Source organism: Cucumis melo, chromosome 6 (assembly GCF_025177605.1).
Source record: "Cucumis melo cultivar AY chromosome 6, USDA_Cmelo_AY_1.0, whole genome shotgun sequence".
Classification (NCBI taxonomy): Eukaryota; Viridiplantae; Streptophyta; class Magnoliopsida; order Cucurbitales; family Cucurbitaceae; genus Cucumis; species Cucumis melo.
In genome coordinates, this window is record NC_066862.1 from 18,395,106 (window position 1) to 18,410,774 (window position 15,669).

Genomic DNA, 15,669 nt, shown 5'->3' on the forward strand with positions numbered 1-15,669 from the left:
ATTGATGTAGACATTTCACATTTGGGTCAGACTTTTTAGTATACTTCATCCCATTAGACTCATTCATGAAAAAAAAATTGATATTTGTGTAGGAAACTCTTGCTTTAAAGCAATAATTTTAAGCTCTTCCCAACTCAATCCAAAGGAACATCCATTTCATGGTTTACCACACGAGGGGTTGGCTTGCAAAATTTCATCAGCCTCCTACACTACTACACATTAGGAATAATTGAATTGGTAAGTAATGAGTAGCTGTGTAACAAAAGAGACAAGCAAAGTGACGGTTTCGATATTCTTCAATATCTATCAATACATATGCATGGGGATTCAAGGATCCAATTAAACCTCCTCGCGATATTCTTTTTGCTTTTTGAGCTAACAAAACACAAATATAAAAAGCCAACACCTTTGGCACCAAACTGTTCAATTTATTCAGCATTATGAGAGCCATTCTGACTTTCACAACTAGATTGCAATCTTTGCTTTCATGATTAGAACTAAATATCTTACTTGAAGTTGTAATCATAGACATAATCTTTTAACAAACAATAGTTTCCTCGACTCGTGGATAATGTATACCGCACAAATTGAGGTCAATGTTGAATACTTCATCTATGGTTTGGTAAGACTACTGCTGAATCTCTATGAAAATCTGCAGCTGATCTTCCACAATGATTGATTCATGGCTTTTATCTAATTCACTGAGCTATGTGATACTTTTCAACCAGCTAGATGCATAACTAATCATCTGTACCGAAGTAACGATCACCAAATTCACCTAGGCCGGGTATTACACGATAACTGTCATCCAATCCAACATCAATCTCAGAAGTGACAATTTTCAAGGATGGGAAGCGTTTGCAAACACAGTGAATTCCCTCAGGTGCCTGAACTCAGAAGGTGTGATATTTGACATCAATAAAGGTATTTGCAACCAATTCTATCAAGTTATAACTAATCTGGATAGGATAAAATAACTCACAGAGATCAAGTTGAGGAATATGATGTGCGCTTCAGGAACTCCCTTTTGTATGAGTAGATCAATTGCTTGATTGGCTGAGTTGCCTGCAAAGATAATATATATATATATATATATATACACATATATATGTGTGTGTGCTTTAAACAGAGCTTATTAATTATTAATAATTGGATAAAGTTATCAGTAATTTCTTATTAAAAAAACAAATAAAATACATGAATAAAGTAATAAAATTTACTTATTCAATGCCCCACTTAAGCTAACAAAACTTAAGAATCATGACGTAATCGTCTACTCTAAATGTCACCAAAGTTAACTTATTGTTGTATTATAGAGTGATTAATGATAGGTAAAAAGGATTTTTAACTTATAATATAAGGATTGACATCGTTACCGGTAGCAAGAACGGGATCCAGGAGCAGGACATGTCGCTCTGATATATCACTGGGTAATTTCTCGTATATCAGCTGTTTAGTTTCAAAAGGAAAAGAAAAAACTCAATGTTTATATAACACCAAAAGTGACCAAAGAAAGAACAGATCAAGCTCCAACAAACTCTATAATTCAAGAGTAACATTCTAGTCTTACCTGCTTCCCATTATCTCCCTCGCGATGAATCAGAATCTTCCCAATTTTTATCCCTTTGCAACATGCACGCAATGCATTTTCCATGCTTTCACCACTACATTATTAGATTGAGGAGAACTGTCATCAATGAGAACCTTCTCATCAAGTCTCGAGGCTTAATTAATATATACCACACTTTTACTCAAAAGTCATATCCAAAATTGATCACAACAAAAGATACAACCACCAAGTTCATTTCAGATAAATTTTAGTTTCAATTATTCAGGCATCAAGTATCATACGTAATCATGTCAAGCTCACCTCCGAACAATGGATACCCCACATAGTTTCTTGCAGAAATCAACCCCAGTGTATACAGATGCTGAGATCAAAAGCATACATTCATTATTCATCAGTAAACACGAACCAAGAAAGTATGATGAATTTAGACACTCACGGAAAGAGAAATGAGTTTATTGCACAGATAGATTCAGAAAGTACAAGCCTTTTACTTCCTCAACTCACCCGTAGGAGTGATCACTTGTTTTTCGGTAAATGGCAAATGGCCAAGGCCATGCTCCACAACCTGAGAATTAAAAGAAACAAAATCTATGACTGACGATGTTGAGATTGTTCAACTTTACTGGAAAGCTGAAAGTAGGATTTGAGTTTTGTAGCAGAAAGTACCAGACGAATGAGTCGATCTGAATAGAATACAAAATCATGCTTTGAAATGTCCCGGTCTCGAATTAATGTATGCATGCCTCTTATCTGAAAATACAGTTACCCACAGGAGATTATGGAGAGAAGTAACAGCTAAAATGAGATATATCCTCAGTTTATCAGGCCACAAATAGTTAGTACGTATGTTAAAAGGGGTAGAAATGAGAATCCCCCCCCCCCCAGTACAATGTTGGTTGTTACTATTATGGAACTGATTGCTTTATTTTCTTGTTCGAGGTATTTAGTTGGTCGGGAATGTTTTTGGCTTTTGTGACTTAAGCTGTGGTTAGTAGATCACACTAGGGGGTCTTGTAACTTGGGTTTGTACTTTCTTTAGTTAGTGAAAATTAGTATTTAGTGAAGTATTAACCTCATTGGTATCAGAGCACTGTTCAATTTCAATCCAAGCAAGCATCAACTACAACCGATTTCAAGGAGAGAATTGAGGCTATGTCGGTGCCTCGTCCTTAATGTATTGTATGAAGATATCAAGACTGAAGTCATCTGTTTGAACCAGTGAGCTTGGCCAAAACTATGAAAAGCAGCTCAAAGAATAGAAGACTAAAATATGGCCATCCAAAACAGAATTGACCCACCTTCTTCCAAGGTCTAGAAATCATTCAGTCCCTCTTTTTCAACCAGAAGCCTTTTAATAAACCCATGACTAGGATCCCAGCCCTGTTCAGGCTATTACTCTCACTGGCCACCAACCCCCAAATAAGAAAGAACAAGTAAGTTCAATACAAATGTATATCGAACATAGAGTGAGAAAAGAAAGAGATCTTCATTTCTCATGTAATCAAAAGTACACCATTAGCCATAAATGCAGGAGCAGGGAGTTAAGGTTGCTGCTCACCGACAACGAGTGATGGAGGAGGAAATGATCATTGAAGTGGAAAGGGTCCGAGGAACCGGTTGAAGAGATGGTTGAACCATCCTTGAACATTGTAGTCGAAATTTCAAATTCTAATACCATTAAGTAAAGGGAAAGCTTGAAGACAAAGAGATTGTGGTTTTGGTTGTGGAGCCACAGACAGTTTCATTTCCCCGGGGGGTCAACAAGCTTAAACTTCTTATTTCCTATACTGCCAACTACGGGGTGATTGTCGAAATAAAGGAAGCAAGTTGTGGTAAACGGCATTGGCAAAAAGTGGTTTTGTCCTTTTCAGCTCTCATGGTTACAGAGGACTTCCTGTCGCTTGATTAGGAGGCATTGACCTTATACTTGGAATGCAATAACTCAATACTCTGGGAGTGACAGTGGTGGACTGGAAGAGTTTGACCATAACGATTTCCCAAGGAGATTCTTGGGTGGTAACGGAGGAGATCCTGTGCTTATAAAGAGAGATGTATCTCTTCATACTTTGAAGCATTCGTGGGAATAAGGTGAACAGGGATTCCTTGTGCAACTACGGGCCATTACTACTCAAGTGAATGACGTTAATGTTTCCATGGCAACACTGATTTCATCACTACCATCAGAGATCAATAAATTGTAAAATAAGTATGAAAATATATTCCAAACCTTCAGCCTTAAGCCTCAGGAGACCTTGATCATCACATCATGCTAACAAAGCGGAAGCAACCCTTCAGCCTGAGGCCCTACTGTTATCCTGCCATCTACAAGGATGAAATTGAGAGACAGATTGATGAGATGCTCTCAACTGGAATTATATGTCTCAACAACATATGCAAGCCATGCCCTCCTTGTAGAAAAGAAATATGGTAGTTGGAGATTTTTAGTGATTATCATTCATTGAGTGAAGCTACCATCCTAGACAAGTTTCCCATTCCTATCATTGAAGAGCTCCTTGACGAACTATATGGGGCAAAGATATAATCTAAATTCGATCTCCACTCAAGCTATCACCAAATTAGGGTAAATAACACAGACGTAATCAAGATTGTGTTTCACACTTGTGAAGGCCACTATGAGTTCTTAGTGATTCCTTTTGGCTTTAAGAATGTTCTAGCCACCTTCCAAGCACTTATGGACAGAGCTTTTTGTCCATTCCTACGAAGGTGCATTCCTGTATTCTTTGACAATATTCTTGTGATAGTCCTTATATGGAATCCCACATAACTCATCACATTATGGTTTTCAATACATCGTGTGGTAACACTTTATTTGCCAATCTCGAGAAGTGAATTTAACAAAAAAAAAAAAAAGAGTTAGATTATCCGGGTCATTGGGTCAGCCGAAGGAGTCGAGGCTTATCCAGTGAAGATTTGAGCTATCTTTGAAAGGCCACAACCATTGAATGTTATGGAACTTCAAACTGTTCTGGGCGCCTTACCAGCTACTAAAAGCATTTTATCTTGAATTATGGCCAAAACGCCCAACCCTTACACCGAATGATCAAAAACAACATATTTACTTGGACAAATGAGGACATGTCCACCTTTGAAGCTCTGAAAAAGGTCATGGTCACGTTGCCTGTGTGGGCTTTGCAATTTCTCCATTCCTTTCATTGTAGAGATAAATCCATCTAAAACGGCAATTGGGGTTCGACTCTCTCAAAATCAAAGGCCCACAGTCTATTTTTGCCATATGTTTTTTTATATATATGTAGAAACAACAATTTTCATTGAGATAGAATGAAATAGTACAAAAGCAGAAGCCCATCAAAAACAGCCCAACCTATAAGAATGGTTCCAACTGAGTAAAATATTTCCAATAGAATAGTTAGAAAAGGACTTCAAAATCGAAGCACACAGGAACACATGAAATCTAACCAAAGACCAAACCCAACTACGATCCCTTTCCCTAACACGAAACACCCGATCATTCCTCTCCCTCCATACATTCCAAATCACAGCACACACCCAACAAGCCACAAAAAGCACATTTTCTTTTTGAAAGGTGGATGTGTGAGTAATTCCTCAATTGTCGCACGAATGCTCCTTTGGCCAGCGTAGCTAATGCCAAACTCTTGCAGAAGAGAATTCCACACAGCCCGAACATACTAGCACTCCCAAAATCGATGACCAAGGTTTTCCTCCTCCTTGGATAGTTTAGCCATACATTATCTGCTAGAGCCCAAGCTAAGTCAGCCTATGAGCAAGAACCCATGGCAGTAGTGATGGTTGTCCAATGATGGAAATCCTACTAGTTAGCTATGAGCGAGAATTCATGGCTATAGTGATGGTTGTCCAATGATGGAGATCCGGAAGAAGATTCATCGTGTGAACTGACCAACAACCTTCGCAGTTTTTGGTTGAGCATAAGTCAATTCCTCCAAGGTAACAAAATTGGGTGGCAAAGCTTTTGGGATATGATTTTGAGATCCAATATCACCCTGGTTTAGAGAACAAAGTTTTTGATGCTTTTTTCCCAGGTGCCACCTATTGTACATTTCAACAACTATCAATTCTGACCATCTTTGAGGTTGATATTGTGGAGGAAGAAGCGAGTCCAGTTGAATTTTTCCAGAAAGTGTGCACTGATTACAGCCATCCTAAGTTCTCCTTAAACCAAGACACCCTGATGTACAAAGGGCAGTTAGTGATCACACTTGAACCCAACTCTAAACTTATTCCCGCTATGTTACAATCCTACCATGATTCGGTTATGGTCAGCCACTTGGGATTCTTGAGAACATACAAGCAATAGACAGGAAGAACTTTATTGGTCAGGAATGAAGGTAATGGTTTAGAAATATGTGGATGAATATCCTTTGCCAAAGAAACAAGAGTGGATCTATGTCACCAGCTGAACTTCCGATGTCTGATCGAATTTGGGAAGATATTTCAATGGATTTCGTTGAGGGGCTTCCATGATTGCATGATTACATTCCAGGATTTGTGATAGTTGATCGACTAAGTAAGTAGGTGCACTCTATTCCTCAATCACATCCCTATTCAGCTAAGACAATGGCTGATCCTTTTGTCAAAACATTGTAAGGCTACATTGGTTTCCCAAGTGAATAATTTCAGATCATGATAAAGATTTTCGCAAACAACTTTTAGGTTGAAACATTCTGTGTAAAAGGCACTCAGCTAAGACAAAGCACGGGCTACCATCCTCAAACTGATGGACAAACAAAAACCGTAAACGAAAGTCGGGAGAATTTGGTCGAAGTGGCTTCATTAGGTTGAGTATGCCACAGCATCGTTCATCTTGTCTATGGTTGGCCCCCATCCTCGCTTATGTTTTATGGTGGCCAGAAGATCATGAATGCCACTCTTGACCAGCAGTTGGTCGAAAATGATGACATGGTTCAACAGTTACGATTCCACCCTAGTCGGGCCCAAAATCAAATAAAGACATTTGCAGATAGACATCGCAGAGAGCATGAGTACTGTGTTGATTGCGACTGTTATTGTACTGTTTGCATTATAGTTTTGTTTGGGATATTTAGTCGGCTGGTAGTGTTTTTGGAACTTGAACTTTTGTGACTTAGTAGATCACACCAATAGTCCTTCACCTTCTCAAATTGGTGAGTATCTTGTCACTTGTGTTATCCCTTCTTTTGTTAATGAAAATGAGTATTTAGTGAGGTATTAATCTAACAGTCTGGTCTGAAACAAACAACATGAATAGTAAACAGATTTTCTGGTAAACCTCTAAACTGACAATAGTCGGCTCATTTCTCAAGCAACAAGTTCCATCTCTCTTACACATATCTTCGACACTTTTTTAGAAAAAATAAGAACAACCTTGAGTCTACTGTTATAAATCTCTGTCTACACAATCTTTTCCAACTTAAGGCCGGTGAAGATTGATTCTGGTATGAAATGTAACAATCGGGACAGACAACTGAAGGTAAATAGTTTAGCCTATTTGGCCAATCCTTTAGAGGAAAAAGAGGAACATAAAGTATTAATTAGAGGGAATTGCTATATGAAAATGTTATATGATACCTGAAATGTCGACTGAATGACAGTAACATTGGGGTATATTTTGCATAGGTCATGCTGGCCTAACTTAGTGTGGATGTGTTGCACAATCAAATCAATTGCAACATGGTTATCACCCCCACGTGGTATGATCACATCGGCATACTTCTTTGATGGCAAAATGAAATCATCAAAAGCAGGTTTTACAAACTTTGCATACTGCACAAATAATAAAAATGAAAACATCACTTAAGTATATAATGAATTTAAAAACAAATTTCAAAGGCATGTCAGTCAGATGTTGTACATTGAAGTATTGTTATTGTTATTCCTTCTATAAAATTCATACGCAAACTATAAGACTTGCTCAGCTCACATAAACGAAAGCAAATCCTTCTGACACTTCAACTATGCCCCTTAGTCACTGCTCTAAATGATAAACAAGCCTGCGATATCATTGAATAGGACATGAGTCCATGACGAAGTAAATCATTGCAAGAATAACTTTTTTGATCAGGTTAGATTGAGGTTATTTCAACTATCCAGACATAAACTTGATTTTGGTTGCTTCGACTGGGGAAGGGAGGCATGATTTGGATTTCTTCTCAGGCCATGAGTGGAAGCAATGATATGGCTCAAGGTAGTGAGTTCCTCGATATCATTCTTTTTTCACGATGCTCAAATTGATTATGATTTAGTTATGATAATAACCAAGTAATGAGCTGGGGGAGGATTTTCAAAATCCTTAGGGTGTGAAGGAAAGACAATATGGTGATAGTAAGCTATGCTAGACTTGCGAAATATTTCAATGCATACACAGCCTTCAAACTTTTCAATTAAAGATGGAATAGGTTTAATTCAAGAAAGAAAATTTATATTTTACCTGTTCAAGAACAGAGTTAATGTCCCTGCCCCTTTCTACCGTATCACGTCTAATTCTTCGAGCAAGCCTCACATCAGGATCTAAAACCAATGCAATACCAAACTTTAGGTGAAGGTAGATATTATTTAATAAGTCATGGTAATATGTAGAGGAATATGTTAAATTTGTACTAAAGATCATAAGTACAAAATCTATTTCAATCAGATCTCTTGCACATTTGAAAATAATAAAATGTCAGCCCCAAATAAGACCAACAAACCGTATGTTTCTAATCTTCCTTTCAGCATTCACATCTCATTTCATCCACAGGATTTGAGAAACTTTAAACAAAATGTTCTCACTAAGTCTCATTTCAGAGCTCTTCACTCGTACAATTCATCGAGTATAACATGTAAGCTTTGCAAAAAATTCCATACAATCAGAACGAAAGTCTAAAGCCTACAATGCGGAAAGTGAAATTACACAGAGTTAAAATGAAAAAAGAAAGAAATAGTAAAGAACGTAATAGCAGCAAGATTTCGAACCTGTGTCAACAAATATCTTCATATTCATCAAATTGCGGACTCTTTGGTCATGGAAAACCAAAATACCTTCCAAGATGATAACATTCGAGGCATTGACCTGGTGCAAACCAATGTTAATTTTCCGAAAGAATTGTACCAAAGAATATGCCCAATACCCTCAAGAAAGAAAAACAAGTAAACACTTGGAAAGAGATGTCGGCACCTGTCGAAAACTATCTACACAGCGTTGATGAGTTTTAAAATCATAAATTGGGACGTGGTAAGGTTGGCCACTCTTTAGCTTCTCGATACAATCTACAAGCTGCTCCGTGTCAAAAGAATCTAGGAACAGTTCAATTAAAATAATCAAAGAGAGGGAAATATGTTATGTACTGTTTCTATTGAGAGGGAAATATAATGATAACTAAACCCAGAAGCTTATGCTACTGGATTATGGAAAACTTAATCCCCGTTTAGTATACTCAACATCGCCTAGTTTAAAAGTAATCAAATCGTTATCACATACATTTAAGAAATATTTACAGCCGATACAACATTGATTTTCTATGCTTTCCTTTACAATGAGAGTAGACAAAAAAAAGTAGAAATCACTAATGTCATTACCAGGATGATCAAAGTTATACTCGTGTACGCGTTCTAGTTCCTCAGCTGTCAACCCGCGGTAAAACGAGTCCTACAGCAAAGCCATGAAGTTCAGGAAACGGAAGAAAAATGTAGAGTAGGATCCAGCAGATAAGAAGCTAACCTGATTGACCAGCACAACCCTGTGATCATGAAGTTGCTGGATAATCATGTCACACACCGTCGTCTTCCCAGAAGCGGTACCTCCAGAAACACCTGGCAAATTAATAATACCAACAATTATAACGTTGTCGATCCAAACGGAAAGAGTTGTAAGTTTTAATGGAGATCAACAGAACAGGAATGACGAAGATGAAAATAAATCAACTCATCCATAAGAGTCCAAATCCCCTCACAAAGTAATCAAGAACAGATAGAAATTACCGATGACAAAGGGCTGCCTGGGAGAGCTGGTATCGACCTGTGCAAAGGAAGAGGAAAAAGAAGAGCGGTGAGCCGGAGAGGAAGTTGAGGAAGACGGCGGAGAGGCGAGACGTCCATCGAGTCGGAGGCCAGAGAAGTGAGGTCCAGAGGCGGCTTCCATTACATAGTCTATCGGAACGGTGTCTTCCGGCATGATGGATGATCAGTTGATCAGTCGACGGTAGAATTATCCGGTGACGGATGCTGAAAAAAGCGACGGCGGACACCGGCGGATAGAGCAAGAGATGTCCCGGTGTTTTTTTTTTTTTTTTCTTTTTTTCTTTTTTTCCTTTTCTCGTAAAGGTGATGAGTTTGGGTTGAAATTTGACGCTTCAGTTTAAAAACATGTTTTGATTTAAGGATAAAAATAATTATAAAAGGTTGACCAGGATCTTCTATATCTATTTCTATCCGATTTATAAGGTAATCTCATGTTTAAGTATTCTTTTAAATCTTAAATTTCGTCCCTACAATTTTGCATTTTATTCCATTTTACTTTTAAAAAAATCTATTTAATTTCTAAATTTTTTTAGAAAACTTTTATAAACAACTATTTACGACCTGCGTAACAAGGTCCACGATAGTTTTCTAAATATTTCAGATTTACCCGCTTTTCTTCTTTTCTTCTTTTCCTCCCTACAATTCGTCTTCCTCCTCATTGCGATTCATAGTTTTTCTTCTTTTTCTCTGCTGCGATTTCGTCTTGTTAATTCTCTGATTTTTTTTACATCGTTAACTAAATATAAACGACTATGTAAGATCGTGCAGGAGTAGTCAAATGTAAATGTAAAAAAAATAAATCATTGGGCAGACAAATTTAAACCATCATGTAGCAAAAGAAGTAAAAAAAATTGTTTAGCCAAAACTGAGCGATCATGTAAACAAATTAACCAAATCTAAATGATCTAATTTTAGAAAATGTTTAGTCAAACCTAAACGATTGTGAAACCAAAATTTTGAAGAAGAAAAAATCGTCTAGATTTGGATCGTATAAGCAAATTTACGTGTACCAAACAATAGACAAATCTAAATGATCGTTTGTTGACGACGTGGATAGGGCATTTTTTATATTTTATACAAAGCGCCTCTGACTTTTTATGCTCTCAAAATTGTTCTATACAATGTAAATAGTTTGCTACTTTGTTATATTTTTTAAAATGCCCATTTCTTTTTAAAGAGCATATTTTTAATTAAATAACAGATGGTAAATCAATTTATGGGATAACTAAAAAGAGTAATATTCTACTTCATTTCCTCGACTTATATTACATGTTTTGTGATTTTTTTTTTCTTCTCTCTTCCTCCCAACTCATTCTTTTTTTTTTTTTTTTTTGAGAGGGGAGTTGTGATTCATTATGTTGCGGATTCATCATATTACTTAAATAATAAATTATATTACTTATATAAGGAATCTAGATGTAATTTCATAGAGTTTAATTTATACACGAGTTGCACCTTTTTTTTTTTATTTATTTTACTTTGTTATGGATGTTATTACAAACATGTCAATTCTATTCTACTTTTTTGATCTTTTGATTTGTCATAAGATTCTAATTTAGAAAATAAAAAACGAATCACGAGGGATGTGAGAGATTTTGGTTTTGGAAAAAAATAACAAAATTAGTTTTTAGATTTTTTTTGATAGATGTGTTGGTTTCTCGATTAGCATAGAAGATTTAGAATAAATTAGCAAAATTTATTGGTTATTTATCAATTTTAACTAATATGATAATATAAAGCTTAATCGTCAAAATACAAAGGTTTACGAAATCCTAATATGACAGATATCAAGGTAAGTTTTTTTTAAAAGTTTTGGTATAAAAAGTTTAGGAATCAAAATAACCTAAAATATTTATTTAAATCAAATTGATGTGCTCGAATTTTAAATAGAAAATTATTTTAAATAGCAAAACTTCTAAAAGTATTTATAAAAGAAAAACCTCATAATTTATCTGTGATATACCACGATAGACTAGCATCTATATTTATAATCTATAGTTGTCTATCACAATCCATCGTAGATAGACTATGATATTTTGTTATATTTTATAAATATTTTGGTATAATTTATTATATTTGAAAATAGCCTATTTAAAAATCTAAAGATGTGTTTGGAGAGCTAAAGTGTAGTCAGGATTACTGAAAATTAGATAACTGTGTGAAAGCGTAAGTTATTAAAAACGAAATGAACATGAGATGTGAAACTTGAAAACGGTCGTCGTCGATTTCAAGCTGGTTGTCGTCATCGACTTTGAACTCTTTGATGTTCTAATCCTCCTAATTCTTTGGTTTGTTGCCAGTAGTCTAGTTGTTCAAGTACCTTTGCACATGCTTCATAGTATAAATATCCGTTATGTTCTCCATGGTCACGCCTTGTGTCGATGTGTGTATGAAGATGAATGGTCGATCCCTAAATCGTAATTTTTTATTCCAAAATTTGACGATGATGGATTGACCTTTGAATTGTAGTATTTTGAACCAAAATGTGACGATTGACCAGGATAATAGCTCGTCCCAAAGCCTGGTGTCATCATCACTGACTAACATAACCAACTTTATTTTGTGTTTATGTCACCTGAGACACTTCTTCCACATGATGGTCAACTTCATCAAACTCATGCTCTTGCACTTGAGCACGTCTCTTTCAGATAGCTACAGGTACAATAGGTACATCGTACATATAATATATATTTTCCATGTACCACTCATTTTCGTTGCATATATTTTCCATGAAGCCTACTGTTGTTCAATCTCTCTGAAATATTAAAATAAATTATAAAATATTCAAAATCAATTTATATTAAAAATAATTATACAATATTTAAATGTATTAGATGAACCACAGTTGCTCCCGATTTAGTAATGTGGTTTTAAATATTTGATGATTTTTGAAAAAAAAATGTCAAGAAATGAGTGATTTCAAAGATAACATGTCAAAATATTTTATGAAAAGGTCGAGGTGCGCGAACTTTCAAATACATTTTCATGCTGGAACCTTTCTTGAGGTTTAGAAAATGTAGGTGATATGTACTTTTACTTGATGTTTTAAAAACGTCTAATAGTATCTATTTTTTCTTGACGTTTTGAAAACGTTAAGAATTTTTAACAGAAGGCAGTTGTGGGTGGATTTTCAAAAAAAAAAAAATCACGCTAGGACCTTTCTTGACGTTTAAAAATGTCAAATGATATGTATTTTTTCTATGTTTTAAAAAATTTTCACGCTCAGTCATTTCTGGTATGTACTTTTCATCGGACAATTTAAAACCAGTATGTCTTTTCCTTCACCAAAATTTTCTCCACTTAAATTCCCCCTCACTTTTACTTTTGCTTCTCACACTTTTCATTAAAAATTTAGAAAATAAAAAGAAAAAAACAAAAACAAAAACCTATTAGTTTTAGAAAATTTTCACTAAAATATTTACTGTTGGCATAACAAAATTTATAAAATTAACAATTTTTTAAATATTTGAGGTTTGACATTCCATCTTTTCTCCTTTTCGTTATTTTTTTCTATCATCTCTCTTCCTTTCTACTTTTTTTTTCTCCTGCAATTTTTTTCCATCGTGTTTTTTCTTTTCCTCATTTTCGTTTAGATTTAGATAACCAAATCTGATTTCTTTCTATCATATTTTACTCTTTATTTTGCTATTTTTTTCATCCTTTTCTTTTTTTCTTAATTAGATAGAGAATATTGAAAAAATTCATTTAGATCGAGTGAAAAAAGGAAACTATACTGTACAAAAGAATTAAAAAGAAATAAACGATTTATGAGTTTTTTTTTTGGTGAATTGTTCTGTAGCTTAGTTATATTCTCTAAAAGATCCTTTTATAAACGAATTAAAAAGAAATACACGATTTATGAGTTTTTTTTGGTGAATTGTTCTTAGTTATATTTTCTAAAAGATCCTTTTATAAAAGAATTAAAAAGAAATACACGATTTATGAGTTTTTTTTTGGTGAATTGTTCTGTAGCTTAGGTTATGTTTTTTAGTTTTTCACTTTCTACTCCTCACTCCACTTTCACGAACTGAGCAAGTCTCCATGAAACCCCCACCACTCAAACGCCTACGGTGACCCATCCATCACGCCCAGTCCGTGCAAATATGCCTTCCGTCGTTCGCTCATCACACCAGATCTGTCATTCTTTTGCTCCGTCGTTCATCCTTTATTTGATCTGTTCGCCGTGTTTGGATCTATCCATCAAGTGACGTAGCACCCAGCGCTCACACACACCTTCAACTTCCAGCCATTCTTTCAATAATCGACAGCAGGTTATTTTTTTCTTTTCTTTTCTTGCATTTTAGAATTTTTGTTTTGTTATTGCAATTAATTTTAACAATTAGTTAATGGGTGTTGCATAATTGGTTTCTTCATATAATGTAATCCCACTTGTGTTGTGTAATTTGTGTATTTTCTTTTTGGGCATTTAGTTGGTTGTATTGTGCCGAACACGGGAAAATTCCAAGTTTTACTAGTACTATAAGGTGTTTGATGAAATGCTTGTAAGAATACTCTTGTACCTTATTTGGAGTTTTATGAACAAACACTTCTTTAATCCATATTGGGTAACATGTTGATATTTGAAGTTCAAAGCGGTCGAATCTCATGTATACACATATGGTGTTTTAACTATAATTTGAATGTCAATTTTAATTATCTAATTGTTGTTTCAAAAACTTCTTTTCTTAGTTATTTCAATTTCTGTTTGCCTCATTTCAAGAATTTTTCAACTTTGCTGAGTGCGGTTTTTTTCTTAATGATGAATTTTTTTAAAAATCAACAATTTGCAGTTATGATTCTTTGTTCTTTATTCTTGCTGAGAACTAGAAACTGAATTCCATTCTCCACTAAACTCAAAACATCATTAAATACACTGTTTTTGCACAGATTTTTCTTCAAACCTCAGTTAAAGTAACTTGGGTTTGATAGTTGACATTATCTTCAAGTAGAAACATGATTTTGTGTGAGATTTCGACTTTTGGCTTTAAAACTAGGTCTTGTGCTTAAGGAGGAAAAGAATAAGAGTAGGAGTAGAAGACTTTGTTCTGAATCTATTGAGAGTTGTGTTTTAATTTTTTTGAACTATTTTGAGTTGAACGAGCTGAGAAATGCAGTTCTTTAAGTTATCTTGTTGTCCATTCAGATAATTTTTTTTTAAAAATCCAATTTGTAGTATGGTTGATTTAAAGTCCATAATTTATGTTCTGACTTCAATGCCACAAAGTGAAGTTTGTATTCCTTCAATCTACACACGAACATAGCTTTTTGTTTCTTTTGCACTCTTAAATTTCATTTTATTGTATTCTAATTAGGATTGTATCATTGTATTGAAATTTTTGTATCATTGTATTCTAATTAGGAACAAAGTATCACTGCATTGAAAATTTCAATATTCTAGTTGCTCTATAATATTGATGATAAAGTAAAGACAAGTTGAGAATCTTGAGATATATGACTTGAAAATCATAGTCTTACAACTCTTAAAATCACAAGGAGATAAGCCAAATGGTATGAACTCTTCAACTGTAGTGGTAAACTAATTATGTATACATTGTTATCCTGCCGTTATGGTCACAACTATTTAGTCATGTTTTAGTTTGAGTTGAATTTAAATTTTATATTGAACTTGATATTGATATTTCGATAAAGGCATTGAGTTTGGGATTCATTCATGATATATATTGAGTTTGAGATTAAAGTGCGTGTCTTGGGAGATGGGGGAGGTGGGGATTGCGTAAAGTGCTTTTTGAATTTTAAAGTTTGAACTGCATTTGTTTTATGTTGAGTTTGAAATAAGGAAATATGTGTGTGGAGGGGGATGCACTAATATGTTTAAGTTTGAGTTGCATTTGTTTTATGTTGAGTTTGAAATAAGAAAGTGTGTATGTGTGTGGGAGAGGAGTGGATATTGCCAAAAGTGCATTTTGCATTTTCTTAGGTTGAATGTGGACATTTATATTGATTTTAAAGTTGGCATTGTAGTAAATGCACTAATATGTTTAAGTGTTAGAATTTGTTTTATGTTGAGTTTGAAATAAAAAAGTGAGTTTTGTGGGAGCTCATCTTTAATCATGTTCCAAAATTACTCTTATTCTTTTTCCTTTTTG

The 15,669-nt window shown here is 34.8% G+C and overlaps 1 protein-coding gene and 1 long non-coding RNA gene across 2 annotated transcripts; one reads left to right on the forward strand and one right to left on the reverse strand.

The window, feature by feature from the left end:
* Positions 1–267: 267 nt before the first annotated feature.
* On the reverse strand, positions 268–9,914 carry LOC103500150 (uridine/cytidine kinase UKL1, chloroplastic). Its single transcript, XM_008463359.3, has 14 exons — positions 9,524–9,914; positions 9,264–9,355; positions 9,122–9,191; positions 8,721–8,839; positions 8,519–8,615; positions 7,995–8,074; positions 7,136–7,330; positions 2,237–2,320; positions 2,075–2,135; positions 1,871–1,931; positions 1,571–1,664; positions 1,377–1,449; positions 983–1,065; positions 268–887 (listed from the first exon to the last, which is right to left on the reverse strand). Exons 1-14 carry the CDS (start codon positions 9,714–9,716, stop codon positions 741–743), a joined length of 1,449 nt encoding a protein of 482 aa, XP_008461581.1. The 5' UTR covers positions 9,717–9,914; the 3' UTR covers positions 268–740.
* A 3,409-nt stretch (positions 9,915–13,323) lies between these two features.
* On the forward strand, positions 13,324–14,223 carry LOC127150061 (uncharacterized). Its single transcript, XR_007821992.1, has 2 exons — positions 13,324–13,365; positions 13,540–14,223. It is a non-coding gene; the product is annotated as an uncharacterized LOC127150061 (long non-coding RNA).
* The last annotated feature ends 1,446 nt before the right edge of the window (positions 14,224–15,669 follow it).

Excerpts from the sequence above, each read along its gene's own strand:
- LOC103500150 (XM_008463359.3), bottom strand. The coding sequence starts at position 9,716 with ATGCCGGAAGACACCGTTCCGATAGACTATGTAATGGAAGCCGCCTCT. Across the intron at positions 1,066-1,376 it reads GGATCCCGTTCTTGCTACCG|GCAACTCAGCCAATCAAGCA; the intron begins GTAACGATGTCA and ends TTATCTTTGCAG. Across the intron at positions 888-982 it reads TATTCCTCAACTTGATCTCT|GCACCTGAGGGAATTCACTG; the intron begins GTGAGTTATTTT and ends TTCTGAGTTCAG.